The 27,740-nt window shown below is 43.7% G+C and overlaps 1 protein-coding gene across 1 annotated transcript; it reads left to right on the top strand.

The window, feature by feature from the left end:
• The first annotated feature begins 177 nt into the window (after window positions 1-177).
• LOC132590770 (autocrine proliferation repressor protein A-like) lies at window positions 178-25,238 on the top strand. Its single transcript, XM_060263693.1, has 12 exons — window positions 178-191; window positions 695-743; window positions 3,812-3,931; window positions 9,917-10,009; window positions 10,132-10,221; window positions 13,153-13,282; window positions 15,873-15,993; window positions 19,706-19,841; window positions 21,585-21,670; window positions 21,771-21,855; window positions 23,822-23,887; window positions 25,131-25,238. The coding sequence occupies exons 1-12, from the start codon at window positions 178-180 to the stop codon at window positions 25,236-25,238; spliced, it is 1,098 nt and encodes a 365-aa protein (XP_060119676.1).
• The last annotated feature ends 2,502 nt before the right edge of the window (window positions 25,239-27,740 follow it).

Below are 27,740 nucleotides of genomic sequence, written 5' to 3'. Positions count from 1 at the left end.
TTTCTCTTCCCAGAATCTGAAGTGGACAAACCATACTGGAGCCATGAACTGACAATTGTTATGTTCGGAAGAATGAGACATTTAAGAGACTCATGTCTCCTTATACTCCAGCCTGGTCAAAATGATATTTCACCTCTAACTAGTCCTTTCAACGGGGCTGATATTATTCTAGCAGCGATGAAATCAAAATCGTATGTAACAAAATGTCACTAAATGGCAGAAGTTATCTCATTTTCTCGTAGGACAGCTGCTTTTTGTAGTGTGTAGAGATGTATGCTAATAGTTTGAGAAGTAAGAATCATGAGAGATGTACATGCCCTTAAAAGATAAATTTCTTAATTTATTTTGTGCCTTTCTCCGAAGGAGCTTAGGCAGACCCTCCGCCCTCCTCCATTTTGACCTCACTATAACCGCATGAGCGAGAGAGACTAACCCATCTACTACACCTGAGAAATTTAGTCTGATCCAAAACTTTGTAACCCTATGTAATTATAATTGTAATTTTAAAAAAGGATCTGGAGGTAATAAAATAATATAAGGTTAGGGGACAACTGAGACTGCTTCATATTTCATCTAATCGTCTTGTCCCCAACTGTCTTATATGGCTAAGGTCCCACCCTTCCTTTTAATGTTCACAGACTGAATGAGACATAATTTTCTCCTCAGTATGAAAGTGCCCATTGTTTCTCTGCAGGATCGTAGCTGTGCTGAATCCATTTCCTTCCCAACCACTCACCTTCTATGTAAGTACTAATGGACTTCTCTTTGCTGAAGCTTCCCTTTCACCCCTGAGCCAGACAGGTAATTTCCTGAAATGCACCTCACAGTAAGTTTTACCACCATTATCCAGGGGACTTATTAGGTGATTAAAAAAAGAGTTTGAAAAACTAAAGAAAGAGTTAGAAAAGAATTCAATATGAGCTTAGACTGGCCAAAGATGCTAAAAACAACAAAAAAGGTTTGTTTGTTTGTTTGTTTGTTTGTTTGTTTATATTTAGCCTTATATCCCGCCCTTCCCACCGGAGTGGCTCAGGGCGGCTTTTCTTTTTCTTTTCTTATGTTCAGGGTAAGAAAAAGAGCAAGGACATGGTAGGCCCATTGCAAGGGTAGGAAAGTGTATAGTGTCCAGATCACATGAAGTGATGTTATCACTTTAGCTCTGCTCTGGTAAGACGTCACCTGGAGTATTTTGTTCAGTTTTGGGCACCGCATTTTAAGAAGGATATAAACAAGCTCCAGAGGAGGGCGACGAAGATGGTGAGGAGTCTGGAGACCAAGTCCTATGAAGAAAGGTTGAAGGAGCTGGGCATATTTAGCCTGGAGAGGAGGTGACTGAGAGGTGATATGATCACCATCTTCAAGTACTTGAAGGGCTGTCATATAGAGGATGGTGTGGAATTCTTTTTTGTGGCCCCAGAAGGTAAGACCAGAACAAATGGGCTAAAATTAAATCAAAAGTGTTTCTGGATCAACATTAGGAAGAACTTCTTGACCGTTAGAGTGGTTCCTCAGTGGAATAGGCTTTCTCAGAAGGTGGTGGGCTCTCCTTCCTTGGAGGTTTTTAAACAGAGGCTAGATGGCCATCTGACAGCAATGAAGATCCTGTGAATTTAGGGGGAGGTATTTGTGAGTTTTCTGCATTGTGCAGGGGCTTGGACTAGATGACCCTGGAGGACCCTTCCAACTCTATGATCCTGTTCAGCAGCTCCACTGAGTAAATTGCCACCATAAAATCACAAAGTATGTATTTGTAAACTGTGCTTATTTTGGCTGTTTTTTGAGAGAGTGTGTGTGTGTTCACTTTCATTTAATGAAGTACAACCAGCTGCTGGGAAAAGGAAGTGAAGAAGTATTCAGGGGAACTGTACTGCTGTATTTTTCTTTATTTGTTTATTATGGGGATGGGAAAGTCTGCTGGCTCCACCCCCAAAGTACCCAGGTATTTTTTGAGTTGGACCTGGCAATTCTACTACCAAGCTTGCTTTTGTCAGTAAAGGCTGGGGGAGGAAGTCCTTTGCAGGCCTACTTCGGCCTTTGACAGAGAACTCATTTGGGCCAATCCTGACTAAGGCTGCCACTTCCAGGTTGGTGGGAAAGGGGGTTTTTTGTGCTGGGGTCTATAGAAACCAGACGTTGGGGAGAGAAGAGACCCTAGCTGAATATAATGCCATAGATTCCTCCCTCCAAAGCATTTCTTTTCTCCAGGGAGAAAGAGATCTGTTATCTGGAGTTCAGATGTGATACCAGAATATCTTCAATCTCCACCTCTGTTTCCTACCCTAGACCTGGCATCACCCACTGGGCGACTTGATGCCACCCAACTGGCATGACTTAACTAGACCTGGCTGCTTGCTCTTATTCAGCAGCCCCCTATGACAGCCACTGTGTTGTGGTCATCAGCGTTTCAAAGCAGGGTCTGCCAGATTCAGGATTCTACTGTGGAAGCTGACTGAGTGATTTCAGACCACCCACATGCTTTCAACCTAGCCTGGCCTAACCTCCCCATGACAGCCAGTGTCACACGGCAGTTCAGAGCAGGGTCTGCCAGATCCAGGTGGAAACTGACTTGGTGATTTTGGTGCAGTCACAGATTTTCAACCTAACCTGCCTCACAGGGTTGTTGTGCATATCAAAAGGGGGAGAGAAGAATGATGTAAGCTGCTTTGGTCCCCCTGCAGAGAAAGACTGTACTTTTCTTAGTAGAGGCTGCAGAGATGGGGAAGGAGATGGAAAGCAATCTATTCCCACCTATTTTGCCCCATCCCTACTGTATAGAAAGACTTTTTCCTAACTAGAGGCTGCAGAGAGGGGAGAGAAGATGGAAAGCTGAAGTCAGAGGGGCAGATCAAAGTTGAGTGATGGTTGGCAGTAAAGGAGAGAGCGTTGCCAACTCCAGGTTGGGAAATTTCTGGAGATTAGAGAGGTGTAGCCTGGAGAGGGTGGGATTTGAGGAAGAGTGAGAACTCAGGAAAGGTGCACCACTATAGACTCCACCCTCCAAACCAGTCATTTCCTCCTGGGGAACCATTGTTGCCAATCTCCAGGTGAGGCCTGGAAATCCCCAGAATTACAGCTGCACTCCAGATGGGCATATATCAGTTCCCCTGGAGAAAATGGTACACTCTGCATTATAACCTGCTGAGGTCACCTCCCCACTTTCTGATAACCTACCCCACATTTCTCTACCTTCTTAATTTCCCTTCCCAACAGCTGCTTTCTCAACATAACTTGCCTCTCTCTATCTTTGCCTCTCCCCCCCCCTTATGACCATGACACTCACCCAAAGCAAATTTCAAGCACCCACCGTATTTCTCTTCACAATGGGCCTTATTACTAGTTATATTAAAGGACCAATATGATGATGATGATGATGATGATGATGATGATGATGATGATGATGATGATGATGATGACGATGATGATGATGATATTGGATTTATATCCTGCCCTCCACTCCAAAGAGTCTCAGAGCGGCTCACAATCTCCTTTACCTTCCTCCCCCACAACAAACACCCTGTGAGGTGGGTGGGGCTGGATGGGTCTCTCCAAGCAGCTGCCCTTTCAAGGACAACCTCTGCCAGAGCTATGGCTGACTCAAGGCCATTCCAGCAGGTGCAAGTGGAGGAGTGGGGAATCAAACCCGGTTCTCCCAGATAAGAGTCCACACACTTATCCACTACACCAAACTGGCTCTCCAATATCTTTTAACTGTCAGACTAGGAAAGGTGTATTTCCTTTCCCAAAGCTGATTCCAAGTTTATATTTCTTTTTATTGCTTCTGTTCCAATCCTATATCTTCACTATCTTCCAGGATCATCCTTTAGGATACAAGAACATCACCGGATATGATACAGTTGCATATTCATGGTGGAGGTTTATGAATGACCCAACTGCACCTCCACACTGGCTTGTGCAATTCCCGATGGTCAAGGTAACCCTCACCTCTTGTCTCCTGCAGGGCTGGCTCTCAGACTCAGGGAGTCCACTCCATCTCATTCAAGATTGCCTAATCTTTGCATGTTCTTCTGGATCTGTAGATCAGTGTGCTCGTGGGTGAAAGAAGATAAGTAAAAACTACCATCAGCCCCTTGTGATGTGCCTGACCCATGTCATGTGACTGGCCATAGCATGTCTATCCATTTTGCATGTGGCCCTGCCAGATTACCAGCCCATGTCAATTGTGGTCCTTTATGTGCTTTTGATCATTGATGCTTTATTTACAGTCTTTGTATTGCACTGTTTATCATTGTTTTAATTTTATTGCAAGCTACCTTTAGTTCTGCAAGGGAGAAAGGTGGCTAACAAATGCTTTAGACAGAGAAATATCAGGTGATACTGAGGAATCCTCCAGACAAAAACACCCAAAGAGAAATCCCTGCACTGCAACCCAAAGACTAAAACGAAAAGGGAAGGGGAAACTGACAGCAGCAAACTCCCAGTAAACCAAATTAAATCCCAATTTCCCCTCCCTTTTTGCTCCAAGAATACAACAAACAAACAAAAAGAATAGCCGCTTCTCCAAGCCGAGCCAGACAACAGCTTAGAGAATGCATTTAAAGTTAATTTCTTTCCACCTCTCTGTCCCTCCTCCCCCAGTCCCTCCCTGACTGAGTAGGCTGGTAAAGCAAGCCTCACCCCAGCAGAAAAGCTCTTTCTCATGCTAATACACTTGCTCCATCCTGAATGACTGTGCCCTACATAAGTACATGAACATAGGCAAGAAGAAACTTTACGCAGCCTTTATTGATCTAAAGAGTGCTTTTGATTTGGTGGATAGAAATAAGTTATGGAGCAAACTAGCAGACCAAAAGATTGAGCCCCACCTTCTAATCCTGTTTAAAAAAAATACAAACAGATACAATTTGTCAGGTTAAATAGTCATCAAAAGGCCATTTAACTAGGAAAACATCTGTTTTTAAAGGAGTTAAACAGGGCTGTGTGTGGCCCCATATCTTTTAAATATTTTTTTTGTTAAATTGACTTACCGCAATTCTTTAAATCCACGAACGGGCATCCACTCAAACTAAACGATCTCCCAATTCCATTAGTATTGTGTGCTGACAATACAACTATTCTCCACACAGGAGTGGGATTGCAGAGATATTTCAAAGCTTTGGATAATTATTGCCAAATAAATTCACTTTCTAAAAACTATTATAATCCAAAGTTGTGGTTTTCTCAAAAAGTTGGCACCCGCAAAAATGGTATATAGGTAACCGAGAAATCGAACAAACCAAGTGCTACAAATATTTAGGCTTAACGTTCAATTATAATCTCAAATGGGCAGTTCATTGTAACAGAACATTTAATACAGCCAATTTTGCCTCCTCTCAAATCAAACATTTTTACTACCATAAAAGTAACCAATATTTCCCTGCTGCAATCAAAATTTTTCAGGCTAAAAGCTTATCCCTGTGGCGTTCCCCTGTGGATTAATGCCTTAAATAAGAAAATAGAAAATATTCAGGCTACATTTTTGTGCCAACATTTTTGCACCACATTTTTGCGCCAACTTCTTGGAGTGCCCAACTGTGACGCTTATACTATAATTTGTGCAGAAATGGATATGCACCTTATAGCGACCAAAGCATGGATCTTAACTTTTAAATATTGGCTTCAAAGTTATTATAGGGCTGAACTGCTCAATTATCTTTAAAAAGATGCTTACAATGTTGTGTGGTTGGAAGGAATTATAGATAAACTCAAGCACATAGGAATTGCAATGGAAGAATTCATCCTATCTGATGAATTCTATAATCTCAGACGGATTAAACAAAGGCTCTTTGATTAAGAACTTACTAAATTATGTTCTGTTCAATATTATACATGCTCACCCGAGGCACTTGGTCCTGCTCAACCTCTTGAAAAAATAGCCAACTATCCATGTGATCTAGAAAGGACCCAGCAATGGAGAGCATTTATGTTGGCAAGGATGAATGCCTTTCCTTCAATTCTTTTTATGGCAGATTCCTCCAAATCACATATATTGAGAGAGTCTGTCCTTGTGGGGCAAACAGTCCAGATTCCATCCAATATATATTGCTGGTCTGCCAGCTATATTCTAAACCCTGGAGGGAACTGTTTGGAAATCTTTCTCTTCTTCCCTGTAACCCTGTAACCACTGTCTACTGAAAGACAATGAAATAGAAATCACAAGGGCTGTTAGTAAATTTCAGGAGAAGTCCATTAACATCTATGCTGGGCATGTTTTGCTATACTCTATTAGTTTATTGTTCTCAATCTCAGGTTGTATATTTTGTCTGTCCTCATCTCATATTATGCCTGAGTATACCAATAAAAGGTATGATGATGACGATGATGATGATGATGACTGTGCCCCCCCCCCCAAAAAAGGGAATGCACGCTCATCAAACACTTGTATACATCGCCCCCTCGCATTGCAAGCAACAGGAAGGGAGCTCTGTTATTGACTAGCCACATTGCCTGACAAGCTTTGAGGATCCCAGTTTGTGTTTCCAAGGCTGGAAAACATCACCACCCCCACCGTTACCTAGCATTTTTGCACCAGGCTTTGTGGATTCTGCTTTCTGAGCAGCTCTGAGCCATGCCCAAAAGCTTGGAGATTTGTTCAACGGACAGGTGGGTGATGAACCTCAGCTCACAAGCCTCAAACCAGCAAAGTTCAGTTCAAATTTTGGCTCATGGCCCAGTTCGTGCCCATCCCTACTTCTGAATATATTGATCTGAAGAAACCCACACACACCTAACAAAGAAATGCCTCTGGTGTGCAGCAAATTGCTTGTCCCATCAGCGTTGAGTATATGGGAGAGGACCCTGAGGTGATGGGACATTTGTATGATTATGTTTACAGGGTTAACTCTGAATTTGCTAGAAAGCGCAAGCTACCAAGGGATGTGGTAGTAAAATTTACTACAAGAGATATGGTGGGAAGGATTTTAAGTCAACAATTTGAAAAAGCAATGGTAGTGGAGGAAAGCAGAGTAAGAATAATGAAGGAGCTGCCAAGGAAGGTCGTAAGTAACAGAAGACAATTGAAGATATTGACAGACAAGCTAAGGGTGAAGGGAATAAGATATAGATGGATTCTACCTGAAGGTCTTAGCTTTGAGTATAAAAGACTGAGAATTACAATAATAGATCCTCAAGGCATGGAAAGGTTTTTTTGCGGACAACAAATAAATTGGAGATACAGAATAATTGAAGAAACATTATGGATTACAAACTAATTTCTTGGAATGTAAATGGACTAAATTCACCGCAAAAAAGAAAAGTAATGTTTCATTGGATTAAAAAACAAAAATTTAATATAATTTTTCTACAAGTACATATTAAACATTAAACAAGTACATGTTAAAGCCATCAAGCAACTGAAAAGTGGCAAGGCAGCGGGAGTTGATGGAATCCCACCAGAGATCTGGAAGCATGGGGGCACAGTACTACATAGCACACTTCACAAAGTACTTGTCACCTGCTGGGAACAAGGCAAACTACCACGGGACTTTCGCGATGCAATCATCATCGCTCTACACAAGAACAAAGGGGAAAAGTCAGACTGCTCCAAATACCGGGGGATAACCCTGCTCTCCATCGCAGGCAAAATCCTTGCCAGAATACTCCTGAACGGACTGGTGCCCACCATTGCAGAAGAACTCCTCCCAGAGAGCGAATGCGGCTTCAGAGCTAACAGGAGCACCACTGACATAGTATTTGTTCTCAGGCAGCTCCAAGAGAAATGCAGGGAACAGAACAAGGGTCTATATGTGACTTTTGTCGACCTTACCAAAGCTTTCGATACCGTTAGCAGGAAAGGCCTGTGGCAAATCTTGGAACGTTTAGGATGTCCCCCAAGGTTCCTCAGCATGATCATCCAGCTACATGAATACCAGCGAGGCCAAGGCAGACACTGCAACGACCTCTCGGAGCCCTTCCCAATAGGCACAGGTGTAAAGCAAGGCTGTGTTCTCGCGCCAACTCTCTTTACGATCTTCTTTAGCATGATGCTTCAAAAAGCCGCAGTAGATCTAGATGATGACGACGGTGTCTACATCCGCTATCGCACCGATGGCAGCCTGTTCAACCTGAGGCGACTAAAGGCTCACTCCAAGACAATGGAAAAATTTATCCGAGAGCTACTGTTTGCTGATGATGCTGCACTTGTCTCCCACTCGGTATCAGCTCTGCAGCATATGACGTCCTGCTTTGCAGAGGCTGCCAAGCTATTCGGCCTAGAAGTTAGTCTGAAGAAGACAGAAGTTCTCCACCAGCCTGCACCCCAGGAAGATTATCACCCTCCCTGCGTCACTGTGGGTGAATCAGTTCTGAAGACAGTCCAGCAGTTCAGCTACCTGGGATGCATCATCTCCTCAGATGCCAGGATCGACAAGGAGATTGACAACAGGCTGGCAAAGGCAAACCGTGCATTTGGCCAACTGCACAAAAGAGTGTGAAACAACAAGCATCTGAAAAAAGGCACAAAGATCAATGTTTACAAAGCAGTTGTGATGACAACCCTCATCTACGGCTCCGAATCATGGGTTTTATACCGTCATCACCTGCGACTCCTTGAGTGCTTTCTTCAGCGCTGCCTTTGCACCATCCTCAACATCCACTGGAGTGACTTTGTGACCAACACTGAAGTCCTCAAGAGGGCGGAGGTTACAAGCATCGAGGCACTGCTGTTGAAGACGCAGCTGCGCTGGGCAGGGCATATTTCTAGGATGGAAAACCACCGCCTTCCCAAGATTGCTCTGTATGGCGAACTTTCCACCGGCCATCGAAATAGAGGGGCACCAAAGAAGAGGTACAAGGACTCCTTGAGAAATCCCTTGGCACCTGTCGCATCAACCATCACCAGTGGTCTGACCTAGCCTCAGATCGCAAAGCATGGAGGCACACCATCCACCAGGCTGTCTCTTCCTTTGAGAACGCATGCATAGCTGGTCTTGAGGACAAAAGGAGATTGAGAAAGAATCACACTGCTACAGCACCAACCCCAAATCTGACTTTCCCCTGCAGCCACTGTGGCCGGATCTGCCTGTCCCGCATTGGTCTTGTCAGCCACCAGCGAGCCTGCAGCAGACATGGACTACTGCACCCTTCTTAAATCTTCGTTCGCGAAGTCAAGCTGAGAGAGAATATCTTAAAATATATGTTTGATGAATATTTTTCAATATGTTACAAAAAATAATAAAATTGGTTTACCACCTAGAATAACATGGGGCCCTAAGTAGAAACATTTCCTGAGATTCTGTTTTTCTTGTATCTGTGAAGATGTGCCATAAAAACAACCTCTGTGCCAGAAGTGGCCAAACTTGCTTAACATAAAAGCCATATAGAATAAATGTTTGATGTTCGAGAGCTACGAGATAGGAAGGAAGGAAGGAAGGAAGGAAGGAAGGAAGGAAGGAAGGAAGGAAGGAAGGAAGGAAGGAAGGAAGGAAGGAAGGAAGGAAGGAAGGAAGGAAGGAAGGACTCCTATGTCTCAATCTGAGAACTATCTTCATGCCATCTACGCTGCCTTATTTAATTTTTTATTTAATGGTTTCAACTGTTTTAACTTTTTAACTGTCTTATTGTTGGATTTAACTGTCGTATTGTGTTGCAATCCACCCCGAGCCCATTATGGGAAAGGGCAGACTTTAAATTTACAAAATAAAATAAAAAATAAAGGAAGGAAAATAGATGGAGGAGGGTTGGAGAGGTGGAAAGAAAGCAACATTAAATGCATTCTCTAAGACATCGTCTGGCTTGGCTTGGAGAAGTGATTGAAAGAGACAAATTCCTTCTTCAAGCCAGCCCAATAGAGCAGTGCCACATAACACATGTGTGTGAGAGAGCCACATGTGGCTCCTGAGATGCAGTTTGGCCACCCCTGTGCTGTGCAAACATCTCTTGCTCCCCAGAAAGTGACTGTTCTCCTGTTCTCTCTTTGCAGGCCGCAGTGAGAGCCATGGACACTATAACACACTACATGAAGAACAATGATAATAAAGTCATTAAAAGATTTACATTGACGGGCATTGCGTTGGTATGTGTGAGTGGCAGATATGAGCAGCTGCAGTAATTAGGCATTTTGCTTTCATTGCTGTACACATGGGCATTACCATAATCTCAGATGCTTTTTGCACCCCTTTTTTATTCTTCCTGCAGGGTGGCTGGATCTCCTGGCTGACGGCTGCTGTTGATAAGAGGGTTGAAGGAATTGTACCCATTGCCATGGATTTCCTGAATTTCACTGAGGTGAGACCGCAATTGCAAGCAAATATCTCCAAGCCTCTGCAAAGTTCAGTTTCACTGCAAATAGCAAGAGACCCTTCAGATCCTCAAGAAAACTGGAGAGCTTCAAATGATGATGGATTGCATAGCACAAGTTTTGTGTACACATGCTCGTGTGATGTTTCTCACAGCTGCCCTGGTCTCCATCCCCCTAGCTGCTCAATGCCTTCTATAGGAAAATAGTACCAATTTAACTTTTAAAATGTGCTTTGCTAGCCTGTCCTGGATAGCCCAGGCAAGCCTGATCTTGTCAGATGTCGGAACCTAAGCAGGATCAACTCTGGAAAGTGCTTGGATGGGAGACCTCCTCGGAATACCAGAGCCTGAGGGCAGGGGCAGGTTTTATTCAGCCACCTCCTGCTCCTAGCAGGAGTCAGTCACTTCCAGGTGCACACACAAGCACAGGCCTCAGATTCAGTGGGAGCTCACAGGAGCAAAGCTCCTGAATCTTTCGGAGAGTTCCACCTCCTTGTCCATTGAAGAGTATGTGCAGCTGCATAACAATCCCTGGATGAGCTCCACCACCTATTTTTCTACAATACAACCCCTGCCCATGCATATAAAACTGAAAAAAAAAATGTGCTTTACTTAGTTAATGCAGTCCTGATTGGAGTTATACCTTTTCAAATTCTTTGCAGGGGTGGCCAATGGTAGCTCTCCAGATGTTTTTTACCTACAACTCCCATCAGCCCCAGCCATTGGCCATGCTGGCTGGAGCTGATGGGAGTTGTAGGCAAAAAACATCTGGAGAGCTACCTTTGGCCACCCCTGCGAGCCACATGGCCTTTGAAGTTGTGTAACTCTGTTCAGCACTGCAGCGTCAATTGTTGTGAGTCTAATAGGGTGCAGTGTGAGAATGACTTCCCCCACCAGCATGTCATTGCCCCCCCAGTCAGAATAACGAGACAGACACAGGTATGGATTAAAGGGCCACTTTATTTAACTAATTCAACGGCAAGGGGAAAACAGTGGGGACAGGTTAAGCCAGGGGTCAGTACCAGACCACCTTCTTAACCCAGAACTGGGCGAGCCCCAAGCCCCGGGTGTGAGCCAACCCAACGGCTCAGACCTGGCTGGCCAGGCACAATATCCCATTCACCTGAGCTCCACCATCCCCCAAGCCGTATAGCCTGGGATGTGGACAACTCCAAGTGACGGGATCCTAAGGGTCCCTGGAGCCAACCTTGGGCCGTACAGCTTAATGGTCACCCCAGGGGCACCATTCACCCCAATGGTGCAGTGCCACGGGAGCTCACCAATACCCCACACAACATGTTCCCAACAGTAAACAGCCAGTGACCAATCTATTTAACAGCACCGCCCAAACCAATTGCCAGCGCCCATCGCCTTCAGTGCAAGGTAGGCAAAAACACTCCCAAAACTGGCCAATATGTTTGAAGGTGAAAAATTCCTACCTGGCCCCTAATGAGGTGACCAGCCTATTCCCTGCACTGCATGACGGGCAGGACAAGAGTGGCTTTCCAAACTGCGCCACCGGAGTCAGAGCCGGCCTTATAAGGTCGCCCACGCCCCCAATCAGCTTAAGGGAGAGTCCACTGTCTCCATCCTTCAGGGGAGGGAATGGACGGCCCCCAGCCTATAGCAGCCGATCGGCCACTCGGCTGGGTGGGGGCCGAATTCCTTCACATTTTGCATCACTGACTGCCAGGCCCATTCATGTTTATGATGAGCATTCTAAATTAGATCAGAAACAATTTGCTGTTTCTTGAAATGCTGCCTGGGAACTGTAGCTCAATCCAGTTAGTTCTGAGAATTTGGAGGCAAAATAAATTAATGGGTTATTACTTCACTGGTGGATTAATCCTGCTGTGTGTGCAACCACAAGGGTAGCATGAAAACCAACAAAATTCATTCATTCATTCATTCATTTTAAAAAGGTAAAGGTGCAAGCACCAGTCGTTTTCGACTCTGGGGTGACATTGCTTTCACAACATTTTCACGGCAGACGTTTTACCGGGTGGTTTGCCATTGCCTTCCCCAGTCTTTTACACTTTCCCCCCAGCAAGCTGGGTACTCATTTTACCGACCTCGGAAGGAAGGAAGGCTGAGTCAACCTGAAGCCGGCTATCTGAACCAGCTTTCGCTGGGATCGAACTCAGGTCGTGAGCAGAGGGCTCCAACTGCAGTAACGCAGCTTTACCACTCTGCGCCACGAGGCTCATTCATTTTAGTTGACCTATATTCCGCCCTTTCCCAGGAGTGGGCTCAGAGCAGAAAACATTGTAATTTAAACACAATCAATACATACATATTAAAACCATTAAAACAGCATAATAAAAGCAGTAAAACAGTAATATGACAACATAGGTGGCAGTTCCAATTGGGTACGCTCAGCATCAATGAAGCTATAGGCTTAAAGATAAATAAAAAGATGGCATCACCAGAAGTACAGGAGGCCAAGTAGATGGGATATGGATGCCCACTGCCTCAACGAAAGGCCCGGTGAAATAGCTCCATCTTACCGGCCCTGTGAAAAGGTAGTAAGTCTGAATCTGAATCTCTGCAGGGAGCTGATTCGAACCTGTCCATGTCAAAAAACCCTGGCCCTGGTTAAGGCAAGATGGATGTCCTTTGGGCCAGGCATGGTTAGACAATGTTGTGAAGTGGATTGTAATGATCTTCAGGGCACATATTGGGAGAGGCAGTCCTGTAGGTATCATCACGATCTATTTCTAGCTATAGAGGAATCATCAATATTCAGGCTAGCCCACTAGATTGGGCTCTCAATATCTTCCAAAGCATCCTGGTTTGCCACATTGGCTGGCTGGTCTTATTCTAAAAACTCCAGTTCTTAAACTGCTGGGCAGCACCATCAAACTCTGCTGAGTGTATATTCGTGTGCATCCAAGACTCATGAGCCAAATTTTTCAACAGAGTTTCCACCACCAATACCGAGCATATTGCGGCTGGTCTTATATGCTGAAACCCTTCTATGAGATGAATATAACACAAGAGTTGGATAATCCCCGTTTCAGTGATCTGGTTCATCTTGTGGACCCCCTAGGTAAGCATGTATGATCCTTGTGGATACACAGTGAATTTCTAGAGAAGAAGGAGTGATTGTTAATAAATCAACCACTTTAGTTAATTTTAGATTCTCCCATATCTTAAAATCATCTTTCTGCCAAGACTCAGCAAACTCATCATGATTGAATACTGGCATAAAAGGCAACCTGTACAATCCCAACTTGTTCTTACAATTAAATTAGGTCTATCCTCATTAATACCAACTTGATATTATTAACTTTGAAGCCCAAAATTGCACCAAACTCCTTTTTCAACTTGTTTCAATCCTGAGCTGAAATCTTCGAATCTTTTATTGTAATAACAATATTATCATATTACTATACCAGATTAGTGGTGTTTTGTTGGCAATTAATGTCTTTAATAACTTGATGTTGTCATACAGCAATGCCAGAAATTTCAGTTACAAGACTAAGAAGTATTTGCAAGAGGGAGGGCAACCCTTTCTTACTCTTCTTGTTAAGTCAAAAAATGGGAAATATTACAATTGATCACCTTGGCTTTTTTTGTAGCAGGAAATGATTCATATATTAGGCTATACTGTCCCTGATGTAGCCAATCCTCCAAGAGCTTACAAGGCTCTTGGTGGACTGGCTACATCAGGGGAGTGTAGCCTAATATGCAAATGAGTTCATGCTACAAAAAAAGCCAAGGTGATCAATTGTAATATTTCCCATAAAGGCCCAATCTATTTTATCAAATGCCTTTTCTGTGTCAACGGAAAAATTTGTGGGCATACGTCTTCAGCAAGGTTTATTAAATTAAACAACCTTCTGATGTTCCAAGCCCTTATGCATCCTTTTAAGGAGTCTCTTTGATCCATATCAATATAAATATCTAGTATGCCATTTGATCTATTAGCAAAAATGTAAAATCTTTTTCAGAACTTCAGAATGAGACTGAAAGTAGCCCCTTAACAATCCTTCAGTGCCTTCAGATAAGAAATTTAATTGAAACCAGATTTCATAAGAAGAATATTTTCTTCCCTTTAAATCAATTTGATTACTGTTTAATTTTATTTTATTTATTTAATTTAATTTATATTGCACCCTCCCCACCAAAGGCAGGCTCAGGGTGCCTCACAGGTTAGGGTCAAACAATGTCCAAATAAGATAAAACAGCAATAAAAATAAGACCTTAAACAATTATTTAAATCAATCCAAGCTAAAATTTCCTTCAGTGCGTTTGTGTGTCTGTCTGTGTGTGTGTAAAAAAATTTTGTCCACTGTGTGACACAGAGTGTTGGACTAGATGGGCCATTGACCTGATCCAACATGGCTTCTCTTATGTTCTTAAATTAGGAATAAAAGAATCCTAGAAATAACTAGGATAATATCTGGGAAATATCTGGGAATTACTAGAAACATTGGTAGACAGCATTTGCAGGCTCTCAAGGACTGTTTTTGTTTTCCCTTTCTTTTTCCCCTGAATTCGTTTCTGTATATCAAGCATTTCCATGGGCTTCCATGCTGCTTTTGTCAACTCCAAATGAGTCAGTTTCAAGAGGCCCCCCCCTTTTGTCCTGGTTCCTTTGTGTTCTTTCTCATTTTCTTGCTCAGAGCTTGCAAAATCTCTCCCCTTTGCCTGGATCTGTGCTTTAAGATTAGTTCTTTTAAGCTTGCAGTGACACAGTGGCACTGGGTTCTGCTGGGCTTACTGCAGCTTGTTGAGACTGGCTTGCAAAATCCTCATTCCCTATTTGAATTTGTTGTGAGTCTGTGCTTTGAAGACTGGCATCAGTTCTATTAAGCTTGCACTGCTTCTGCTGGACATTCTGTCCATTGAAACTTGCAAAAATGGCCCCCATCTTTAGTTTCTACTGTGGAGATTCTCTGGTTTGACATTAGTCCTTTTTTGCTAGTATTGCCATAGTGGCACTTGTTCTGCTGAGCATTCTATTCACTGCAACTGATTGTTTATTTTTTTTATTTATTTGATTTATATCCCACCCTCCCTGCCGAAGCAGGCTCAGTGTGGTACTGAGTTTGAAAAAATGTCCCCCTTTCAATTCCCATTACAAAGATTCTCTGGTTTGATTTTGGCTCTGTTTGTTTTGGCACATTAGTTTTTGGTTTTGCTAGGATTGTGCAGTTAATAAATCTGTCGGGAGGAATATTATACTTGTTATAAGCACTGTCTTCTACATTTCGTCGCTATAGGTACCAATTATATTTTGGGAAAGAGACTGTTTAGGCTCTTAGCACATTTCGGATGGATGTTAATACATGCTTATACTGTTGAATCAATTTGCTTGATATTGTGCACTGTGGAAGTTTGTAATATTGGTAAGAAAATTTGCATGAATTTTTGTACTAGTGATTTGGATGAAAGCATATGATATTTTTTATTAGTGGTATTTATACTGTTAAGAGACTATATACATAAATCAACACAGAGAATATATACATGAGTTTATTTAGCACATTTATATCTATCCGTGATGCAAAAAGCAGCACCTCCTTCGGTCTTGTGCAACGGCTCTTTTTCCATTCTGCTCATCTGGAGTTGAGATTGGAGTGGGACTCTTCATGCACTTTCCATGAAATTAACCTTTGGATTTTCCCTTTTAGCCTACAATGAGCAATACGCAGACATAGCCAAGCGCATAATCATTTATTCAGGGGATGAGTTCTTCCCGCCTGACAACTCACGTTATTACTTTTCTCAACTGGAAGGTACAAAATATCTTCAGTAAGTTTATACGTTCTACTTTTCCTTCCTGTTCCTAAATAATAGAAGTTGTAAAAATGGCAAAAATCCCACGAAATTACATTTTTGGCCTTTCAGAGAGGACTCATCAGATCCAAGCTCAACAGCAACTGCACATGACTTGCTTCTATGAAACTTACATTATTACAACATTATTTTTATATGCATGTGCATTTGTGCGTGTGTGTACCTGGAAGCCATGGTGACCTCCGGTGACAGACCCCTGCCGGGGGCCTGGAGGATATTTAGAGGGGTGCCTGAATAAAGCCTGCCCCTGCTTCCCAACTCTGATATTCCAAGGAGGTCTCCCAAGAATTTGCCAGAGTTAACCCTGCTTAGCTGCCAAGATCTGGTGAGATCCAGGTCAGAGCAGACCACAGCATTTATTGCAGGGGTGTCAAACATGCAGCCTGGGGGCCAAATCAGGCTCCCAGAGGGTTCCCATCAGGCCCCCGAGCAACTGGCTGTTGTCTGCTTCCTTCTCCCTCTCTCTTGCTTCCTTCTGCATCACAACTTGCTTTGTAAGGCTTGCTCAATCACACAGGAGCTACAGAGCAAGATCTCTATTTTCCCCATTGGCTGAGGCTTCTCCCTTGGGGAGGAAGGGGGAAGGGAGAGCTTGCTTCTGAGCCAAGCCTCTCTTCCTTCTATTGGCTGAGGCTCCTCCCCCTCCTAGTCCCCTGGGGAAGGAAGGAAAGAGCCATAGCTTGCTTTGCCCAGTTCCCTGGATCCCATGGGAGAAATAGAAAGAAAGCACCTTTAAGACCAATGAGTGCTAATGTTTTAAGCATATTTTAAGAGGTTTTTTTAAAAAAAAAAATCTGTGTCCTTTATAAAGTGTATATCTCTGCTACCTAATCTTAAATAGGTACACACATGGCCCAACCCAACATGGCCAGCCCAACAAGGTCTCTCACTTATGTTAGATTCGGCCCTCATAACAAATGAGTTCCACACCCCTGATTTATTGATTATAGATGAAGGAGCATTGGCAAAGCATGTGCGTGGATCCTGAGATATCAAGCAAGCCACCTGCCTCTCAATAAGATATCCCACAGCCTGCCTGATAGAGAAAACCCAGGAGTGACAAATAGTGGTATCTTAAGGGCGGTGTCTGTTGAGTACTGTTGAACCTCTTCCTTAGCCGCGTATATGTTTTCATGGCAGCAAATTAATCATTAGAGTGACAGGATTAACTTTTTCTATGAAATGATCCCTGTTTGTGAGCAAACCTTTGCGTCCATTGCAAATGGCAGTGATGTTCATGTATGCCAGGATGGTCTGGTTCCTTTTGTTTTGCGTTGGAATTCTATTCAGTTAATTAAGGAGAGCAAAGGAAATAAATGAGAGCCATAAAGAGTCATTTAGTAGAAAAAGAGGTGCTGGAGCTCATTAACACAACTCATTAGCATAACAGATTTGCATATGCCACACACCTGTGACATCACTGGCAGGTGTACTAAATTGTATCAGCTCAGCATCTATCTTAAAAGGCTTCTTGAATTACAATTATCCTAATAAAACCTTACTCCCACCATACTTCTTAAATTACTTTGAAATAGGAGTGGCAGGATGATTTCCATCTGTCTTCTTTATATGTTTTGGTTATTTTCCCCTTTTTTTGTGGGGGGAAATATTAGCAAATTTGTCAAATCTTAAGAGTGCAGCAAAAATTTCCACAGAGGGGCTGAGCCCAGAAGTAAGTTTTTTGGGGGGAAGGGAGGTAAGAAAGAAAGAGCACAGTAAAACGTAGAGGTTCCGGAGCTCCGTTTCTGTGAGCTCCTGCCCAAAATGAGGCTGGAGTGCCATATTGTGATGAGCTTTAAATGACAGAAAGTTTATCTAGAAAATAGGAAGGGTATATGTTGGAGAAAACAAGAAATGCAGTCTAGTTTACTGAAGCTATATCTTAACAGCTACACAGTTAAAAGCTAAAGATAGCTACACAGGTCCTATCTGCTTTTGTGTTTACTACGGCTCTCACCACCCACCTCCGTCGCTTTAAAAAACCACTTCCATATTCACTTGTGCGCTCACCTCACTCTCCCATCGGATTTTGAAATTCCTTCCACATCCTTTCCCCAGCATTCTGTTGTCATTCTCTGTATCTCCGTAGTTTCCAAGAGTGGTGTTTCAGAATAGTATTTCCCCCTCTTCTTCTTAATTCACTTCCAAGCATTTAAAAGCAGAAACATTTCCTCAGACTTTCTCCCTCCCCTTCTCAGGCAGGCTAATTGGTCTGTTCTTATTGGTCAGTTTCACACTGTGCATGTCTTTTGAAACAGGAGATTAGAAAAGTAAGTTAGCTTGGTTGGTTAAGATGCTGGGCTATTATGAATTTGGGGGGGGGGGAAAGGTTTTCTTTTAAATTGACTCTGACCACAAACATTTCATAGGTGAGACTAATGCTGTGGAACCTACTTTGTGGAGGCAGCAGCAGCCTTTTTTTAAAAAAAGTCTGGTCCATCATCTTCCCCTTTTGTCATTTCTAAATAACCATGGGGTGAAACTCAGGCTGCAAAGCACTGACATCTCCACTTCCCCCCTCTCCAGCCAAGTGCTCAGCATTGACTTTCATTAAATTTTTTAAGCGGTGGCTGGCAGTGGGGGTTTTTTTCTCCAGCAAACTCCTTGACTACTGATAAAAGGGGGAAGGAAAAGGAAAGGAAAGGTCCCCTGTGCAAGCACCAGTCGTTTCCAACTCTGGGGTGACGTCGTATCACGACGTTTTCACGGCAGACTTTTTACGGGGTGGTTTGCCATTGCCTTCCCCGGTCATTACACTTTCCCCCCAACAAGCTGGGTACTCATTTTACCAACCACAGAAGAATGGAAGGCTGAGACAACCTTGAGCTGGCTACCTGAATCCAGCTTCCGCTGGAATCGAACTCAGGTCAAGAGCAGAGAGTTCAGACGGCAGTACTGCAGTTTTATCACTCTGCGCCACGGGGCCACTGATAAAGGGGGGAGGGGGACACTAATAGTGACCACACAGTAAATTCAGCTGGAAGAATCTCCTATTTCAAAAGACATGCCCAGTGTGAAACTAATCGATCAGGAGAAACCAAGCCCAGAACACTACCCAAAATTTCTCATTGGTATGTAGAATATATACACTACGATTCTCGATAGAAATTGGAGAGAAAGAGAAAGATACAGAATGCAGGCACAGCATTAGAAGTAAACCCCAACCAATTCGACTCCAGTGAAAATCAGAAGTAAGCTGTGTATGCAGAATGGACCACAGTCTCTGCTCTCAGGATGCTTAACAAAGGCAGATAATTCTGCTATAAAACGTCAAGCAAATTAGTGCATTAATAAATAGTAAATACACTTCCCGCTCTAGTTCAGGAAAACTTTCTCTAATTTTAATTGGTCTTAGGTTAACTACGTAACATGCTGTTTACACACAATATCAGTTTTAACCCTATCATGGCTGAACTGTTGACAACTTGCAAATATTCCAACAAATTCTCACTGTCAATGTGAAGCCAGTGGCTAATTTTGAGGCCTCTGGATGATTTATGTGTGCCGCAGGTGGGTAGAGATCTTATTCTGTTATAAAGATATAAATGTGGGGGTAGGAGGGAGAAGAGAGCAAAAATATACATATCATCTGGAGGGAAGATCTCTTTATTTCAACCTAAGCAATGAAGTGATTCATATCTATATTTTTTTAACTGTTCCTTTCCAGAATCTTGCCAAACTCTGATTATGGGTTTCAAGAAACAAAAGGAAAATATTTCATAACTTTCATCCTTCCCTTCTACCTCAGATTGGTGGAAAACAGCAAGGAATACCTTCCCAACGTCTCCTGGGAGATGAAAATGGTGATCCAAATTCCTACATAATAATCATTTGCAAAAAGATGTAGGCAGGAATCTGATAGTCGCTTTGTAGATTCCTTTTGCTGCCCTACTATTTCTACAATAAAAGCCCGGTGCAGTTGTATCACTTTCATCAGTGAGCATGCCAATAGGTGCCAAGGTGACTGCAGTTGGGTTTCCTGGTGCCTGTTTGCTTCTTGCCCAAAGGCCTCTCTTCTCCGAAGCAAAACTACACTCCTGGCCTCAGAAATTCCACAGAAAATAATGGCCAAACAGGTGTTTGGAGAGACCAGCTTCCTCTCTCTATACACCTGCTGCCCCTTGGAGGGAATTGGAGAAGAATTGTTAAAATGGTCCCAAAAGTTCAAGGTGATGAAAAGCACACTATTCCTGAAATCTAGATCACAAATGGATCTGAAAATTTTCAATGTGCATACTCCCTAGACAAGAACTTTCTCATTCAGCAGCATATAATGATGATGGTACTAGCTGTTCCCAAAAATCCTTCCAATGCATGGTTAAGTAAACTGATCAGTATCCTCCAGTCCTCAGATTCAGCAGGAGCTCACAGAAGCACAGCTTCTGAACCTTTCTGAGGGTTCCCCCTCTTCCTCCCCACCTACATTATCCATTGAATAGTACATGCAGCTGTATAACAATCTCTGGATTAGGAGAGCAGGCAGGAAGCCAGCCACCAGGGGCTTTGCCACACACCCCGCAGCCCTCATTAACCTCTGGAGAAGCCCACGCCACCCTTTCTCCAATTCTTATGTGATTTTCGGTGGCAGGTGGCTTGCTGGCCTTTTGACTGGGGTGGGGGGGAGCGGCCCAGGAGTGCCCTAGGCAAGCAAGGCCTTCTTGGGCTGGTTGGATCTCCATCCAGCCCAAGCAGGCCTTGCTCATCTGGGGTTCTCCTTTCTTGCATTGGATATCTTTTGGCTGGTGGGGCATATGCTAATGAGTTATGCTAATGACTATTTTTCTACAAAATGACCCCTGGAATCCTCCATTAGGCAGCGGAAGCCTTCTTCAATCTAGGGTTCTTACACTCAAGGAAAACTCTTTAGGCGGGTGATGGGCCTCAGAAGTGGTAGAATACAGGTCACTGTCACTTGGAAGTTCTGGTAAAAGCCCAGGAACCAAACAGTAGATAGAACCACCTGGGTCTTCCTGGTGAGTATGTAAAGGAAGAGACACAGCAGAATCCAACCCCTGCCCCCCGCAAGCTACTCTGCAACTCTATCTGCTAAGCTCAAGCTGTTATTCTCCGTGGTTCTGCATAGTGTTTGTCTGGGGTAGTCTGGTTTTTGTTTAAAGTGCTTCCCATAGTTTACAAGAGATTATGTTGGCCCTATGCAAGCCATATCTCTCTGTTTGAGGTTACCCATGCAAAACCCTCTGCAATGACCGCCCATGCCTGTTTTGGGAATTTCCTGTAGCTTGTGGACCATGTATTGCATTTTTGTCCTGCTTTTGCTTGAAGGAGCTCAAGTATACAGTGATAGTGTTCCCCGCACGTAGACACACACAGACCACTCTGTGAGCTGGGTTAGAGAAGGTGATGGGCCCAAGGTCAAACTGTAAGCTTCATGGCTGAGTGAATATTTTAACCTGGCCTTCCAGGTTCTAGTCTAGTACCCAGATCACCAAGCCATCCTGGCATGCCCAGCCTTCTAGAAAGGCTCAGCTTCTAAAATGTGGACAGATCTTTGATTTCTCCTTACTGGTGTCCTCCTCTCTTTCTAGACAAACACCAGTGGGACTATCATTCTACGTACCTACAATGTCTACAGAGTCTATTCTTATCATGCTGACACAGTTGGGGGTACCAGGTAGGGTTCTTCCAGCCACATTAAATTGTGGTATTTAATATCTGACAAATATTTGTCTCAGCAGATAACACACAACTTATTCTTCCTTTATCATTCCTAGGCGAGACTTCAGGATGAAGATAGCAGCTGGCAACTCTTCTAAAAACAACCCTGTAAAATGGATCAAGACTGAATTGTGGGAAACAGTGAGTATCTGACCTGGCTTATTGATTTGGGACCAGGGAGTGTCAGTGGAGACAGCTGAGATGACAGCTTGGAACCCACCAAATATAAGTGGAAACAACAGGTGGTCGAGGTCTTTCACTTTTCTCCCCTTACCTGGAGCTCTTTCCATCCCTGGGAATTTCATCCTTGGGATGGTGTCATTTATGTGTGCTAATAGCTGTGTGACTTGGGCTGCTGAACTGGGAAGATTGGGGAGAATAAGCTTGCTTTTTCTTATTTGCAATCCCCAAATAATCTCTAAATCTACACTGCAGCATGGCCACTCTCATCACTCTTTGACAGGCTCAAGGAAAGGCAGGCAGAAAGCCCCACAAAACTATTTTTCACCTTTCCATGGCATATCTTATATATTTACAAGCCCTATATTTGTGGCACTTTCCAGCTCCCTATTCAGCTGTGGTGTGCACTCAATCAACCTTTGGTCCATCAATTGCCACTCAAGGTCTGTCACATTCCATAGGCTGAGTATTGAGGCATCGTTTCACAGAGGAGAGAAAGAAAGCCTTCCCTCCATTGGCTGAGGGAGGAGGATGGAAACAGTCACAGAAAGCCCTCCCTCAATTCACTGAGGGCTCCACCCACCCCCATTTGAGAAACCAAACAGTAGATAGAGCCACCTGGATCTTCCTGGTGAATATGCAAAAGGAAGAGACACAGCAGAGTACATCCCCGCCTCCCCCCCCCCCAAAGCTACTCTGCTTTTCTTTTCCTGTTAGTCTGAAGAAGTTGTTTGAAATACTTTTGACCAACATTGAAGAGCTCTCTGGAGAGGCACTATATCAGCTCCCGTAAGTAATTTGTCCCAGTGAGATCACAAAAGTGTGTGTGTGCTGTTATTTTGGCTGCTTTTTGAGTGTGTATATGTATTTGTGTGTGCGTGCATGTGTCATAGCAGTTGGCACTTCAGAGCAAGGTCTTTCAGACACACCTTCTTGCTGTGGAAGCTGACTGGGTATTTTCAGACCAATCACAGACTTTCAGCTAACCTGCTTCACAGGGGCTTGCTGTGCAGATCAAAAGGGAGAGACGAGACTGATGTAAGTTGCTTTGCTCCCCTCTGTAGAGAAAGACTGCACTTTTCCTTGGTAGAGGCTGCAGGGTGGGGTGGAGATGGAAACCAATCTACCCCATCTCTTTTGCCCCCATCCCTTCTTTCTGAGATACCCCCTTCTCTGATAACCTACCCCACATTTCCTCACTTTCTCCATTCCCCTTCCCAACAGCTGCTTTCTTGACTTACCTTGCCTCTCTCTATCATGCCGTTTCCTTCCCAGCTCCACCAACACCACCAAGGCCACTCACCCACAGCAAATTTCTAGTGCCCATTGTATTTCTCCCCACAACAGGGCCTTATTACTAGTTAAAGAAATAAGTCCACAAAGTTAAGGAGGTGGAAAAAGGATTTTCCTATACTTTGCCTTTGCTTGTACGTTCTTGGCAGACAAAAAAGTAGTAGCTTCACAGTTGGGTTTTAGATTGCTACCTATCAAGCTGCTATGTTCATGTTTTAGAGTTGCATCTTATGGAACTTTTAAGCTTCCTAGAAAAATGTTCGCATGGAATCATAGCATTGGATGGGACCTCCAAGGTCATCTAGTCTAATCCCCCACACAGTGCAGGATATTCACAACTACCGCCCCCCCCAAAAAAACCACATACACACTCAGTGACCCCTGTTCCATGCCCACCCAGAAGATGGCAAAACCAAAACAAAACAAGATCCCTGGATGATCAGAACTGAGGAAAAATTGTTGCCTGACCCCAAAGTGGCAACCAGCATTTCCCTGGATGTGTAAGAAAGGGCCCCAAGAACTAAGCACTCATGCAACCCTTCCTGCCCTTCTTGCCATGATCTGCCTAAGTTCACAGAATCTGCTCTTTCTTATAATAAAGAGATGTTGTCCGTTCTCTGTGATCTTTGTGCAGGAAAGATATCATTATAGGAAAGAAATGTCAATACCAGCAAAAGGATGGAGAGCTTTCTTCATTCAGGTAAGTATCTCCCTGTTTGCCTTTTCTCTGCCTTTGGCTGTGCACATGCTTGCATGATCCTAAAACTGCTAAGGGCATAGGAAAAACATTGTTTAGTTTTGCACATGGGTAACCATGGATCAGTTTCCGTTTCGCTTGAACCAAAAGAGAACTAGGATGTAAAGCACAGCTTTTGGTGAGGGCATTAGAGGCACAGGGCTCTGCTGGGAGAGGCTTCTGCTTGAGTTGGGAGCAAGAGAGGACCCCTGGCAGCAATTGAGAAGGCTCTTTCTCGAGTTGTTTTGAATCTTACCTCTCAGCCCGGGGATCAATACCCATTTTTGGGTTCCTGATCTGAGTACCCTCTGGGGAACATATAGGGAGAGACAGTCTCTAAGGTAGACAGGTCCTCAGTCGTATAATTTGGAGGGCATCAATCTGAGGAGGGGGGATTTGGAAGGGACCTCTTTCTTAGAAGATGGACCAATATCCTCTCTGAGGTTGAGGTTGGGTGGGTTTTGGTAGCAGTTAATTAAATTGGTAGGAATCTAGAGAGTGGAGTCCGTGACAGACATTTTGACCACATGATGCCTGCCGGGCGCGAAGGCTGTGGAAATCACATGCTGTCTACATAGGTCAATGAACAGTGCTGGGGAGGATTCAGCAATCAAAGTGTGTGCTGCCACCAATAATGTTGGGTAATGTAGACATGAAGTCCTGGGAGAAAAAAATAGGTTACTAGGCAGGAAGTTAAAGGCCAGGACCTCAATGGTAGCATTCTCAAAAGTGGTATGGACTAGTGGTATGATCCAGCAGGGTTTATCTTCTGTTCTTGGCTTACTCCATCACTTTTCACTATCTAACTTCCAGGTTCCTATCAAGCCTAGAGGGCTCAAGGCTTCGTTAATCATATAGTTTCCATACTTGCAAAGGGTTTGGTAGAATTAGGTTTATGAGCCCATAACCCATTCCTATACCCTGACATGGATGGCCCAGGCTAGCCTAATCTCATGGAATCTAGAAAGCTAAGCAGGGTCAGCCCTGGTTAATACTTGGATGGGCAACCACAAAGGAAGTCCAATATTGCTATGCATAGGCAGGCAACGACTAACCTCCACTGACCATCTCTGACCTTGAAACCCCTACAAGGTCGTCATAAGTCTGCTGCAACTTGATGGCACTTTCTATCACCACCCCATTCCCACACATCCGTAGTAGCCTTTGTAATGAAACATGCTAAACAAATCTGCAATTTTACCTACAGGTTGTGTACGCTACAAAGATGATTGTAACGTCAGAAATGCTCATCATGCCGGACACTTTCCCATGCTCTGACTGCAATGGAGATGGATGCCGCGGTACACTGGTCTGACAGCCTCCACGGAACATGGATGAAGCAATTCATGTTTCATAAGAAGGAATTGGTGGGGGTAATCAGCTCCGTAGCTTAAGCGATGTAGAAAACAAACCTTTTCTTTCTAGATCGAGTGATGCAAGGCAGCCAAGTTGGTTCTAAAGCAAAATCAGCCGATGTGTTCTAGTGATTATAACACTGAATTCCTCACTTGGTTCCAAAGCAAACTGGCTCATTGTGGGCCAGTCACCTCCCACACCCCTTCACTACTTCAGGGATTATTTTGTGAGGATAAAAATTGGAAGGCCAGCTATGCATATTGGCAGAGTTCTTGGGAGAGTGGATGGGATAAAAATCAAACAAATTTACATTGTTCTATTAACTGAGAGGTGACTTAGGCTGTGAGAGTCAGAGAGAGGGCAAAACTTCCCTCAAATTCAGTTGGTGCAATAGCTGCGCAGGAATTTGAATCTGTATTTTTCACCTCCAAAGACAGCTTTCTAGGCAATGCCCTGTCCTTCCTGCCTCTTGGACCCCCATCTTGGGTAAAGGCAGAACTTGGTAGAATGCTAGAAGATCCGTGATTAGACATCTCTACCACATTTTATTAGTAGATTGATATGGTTTGTAGGGGCCCTCATTCCCATTCCATTTTAATAATCCCAATTCTAGCCCCACACCCCATTTAATCTACTGAGAAAGGACTTCCATTTACCCTACTGAGGTAAACAAGATGCAAGCAGAACAGTCCCAATCCTAGGAAACAATGGACTTTACAACAATGGATAGCAGATAAGTTTTCAACTTCCTCTCATACTTCGTCTCTATTGTGAATTAGGCCACACTTAGCTGCGATTTGCAAGTAAAGGATTCTGTAGGGTGAACGACTCATAAGTCTCACAGAGCTCTTTGGCCTTCAGTTGTCTTGAAGTCCACAACACAGCAAGAAGAAGAGCAAAACTTTCCCATCCGAACCTTCAACACTGGGCCAAAGTTCCAATTCCAGCTCAAACACATCTGTACTCAGGCAGCCATCTTCGCATCTTTCTGAGTTTAGCGCCTTTTCTTAGTGCCTCCTTGCTAAAAAGTTATGACCTATCTTCTACTGCATGTTATATGAATAATAAACCAAAATTCCCATCAAGTAATTGCTTCTGTTACTGCTTCTCTGTTTCCCATTCATATATTTAATAAAGGTTTTCTTTGCATAACATTTACAAAATTACAGCTGGTGCCACTGGACATGGTAAAAGATGGGAAATGGGAGGTACAGAAAGAAGCAGGTTCAAGAGGAAGAGTAAAGGGCTTGTTACCCAGGCCACATTTTCTCAAGGCGCAAGCAGTCCAACCCTACAGCCCTCATGGGCTACTTTAGGGGTGGCCAAACTGTGGCTGGGTAGCCACATGTAGCTCTTTCACACATATTGTGTGGCTCTTGAAGTCTCAACTGCCCTGTCAGCTAGCTTGGAGAAGGCATTTCTCCCTTCAAATCACTTCTCCAAGCCAAGCCAGCAGGTGGCTTGGAGAATGCATTTAAAGTTAAAGTTGCTTTCTTTCCATCCCTCCCATCCCCATCTTCCTCCCTCCCTCCCTCCCTTCTATTAAACATCTGACATCTTGTGGCTCTCAAACATCCAGCATTTATTCTGTGTGGCTCTTATGTTAAGGAAGTTTGGCCATCCCTGGGCTATTTGATCACAGGCATTAAGATCTATTATTGTGAGAACCTCAGCCATTTAAAAAAGTACTATTCCAGATAGACTGAGGCTTAGTTTACCACAGGAATCATTTGCATATTAGGCCACACCCCTGACACCAAGCCAGCTGGAAATGAGTTCCTGCATGTTTCTGCTAAAAAAACCCCCCAAAAAGCCCTGGTTTACCACCTCAGGCATTGTAAGAAATATTTGAAGCACATTCGAAATGTGCTTTATAGTTTAAGTGCAGTGCCTAGATAGGATTGAGATTTATTTATTTATTTATATTTAGATTTATATCCCGCCCTTCCCACCGAAGTGGCTCAGGGCGGCTTACAACATTATAACTCACAAAAATTCAGCTTAAAAACATTTACATAATAAGGTTAAAACCATAATTAATAAGACATAAAAAGATAAAAACCAGCGGTCTATTAAATGCATTTTAGTTCCATCCAAAAATTATTCTCAGTGTCAATTAGTCGTTGTAGGCCTGCCTTACAGGCCCTGTGAAAGAGGAAGAGGGCTGTCTTACAGGCCCTGTGAAACTGCCCTAGGTCCCACAGGGCCCTCACCTCTTCCGGCAGCTGGTTCCACCAGTAAGGCGCCGTTACCGAGAAGGCCCGATCCCTGGTGGATTTCAGACGGGCCTCCTTTGGCCCAGTGATTACTAACAGGTTTTGTGAACCCGATCGTAGTACTCTCTGGGGAACGTGTGGGGAGAGACGGTCCCTAAGGTAGTCAGGTCCTAGGCCATATAGGGCTTTAAAGGTAATGACCAACACCTTGTACCGGACTCGGAATGTTATTGGCAGCCAGTGCA

Source organism: Heteronotia binoei, unplaced genomic scaffold (genome assembly GCF_032191835.1).
Source record: "Heteronotia binoei isolate CCM8104 ecotype False Entrance Well unplaced genomic scaffold, APGP_CSIRO_Hbin_v1 ptg000674c, whole genome shotgun sequence".
Lineage (NCBI taxonomy): Eukaryota > Metazoa > Chordata > Lepidosauria > Squamata > Gekkonidae > Heteronotia > Heteronotia binoei.
Note: the sequence above shows the minus strand (reverse complement) of the source record. Positions and strands in the feature narration are given on the sequence as shown.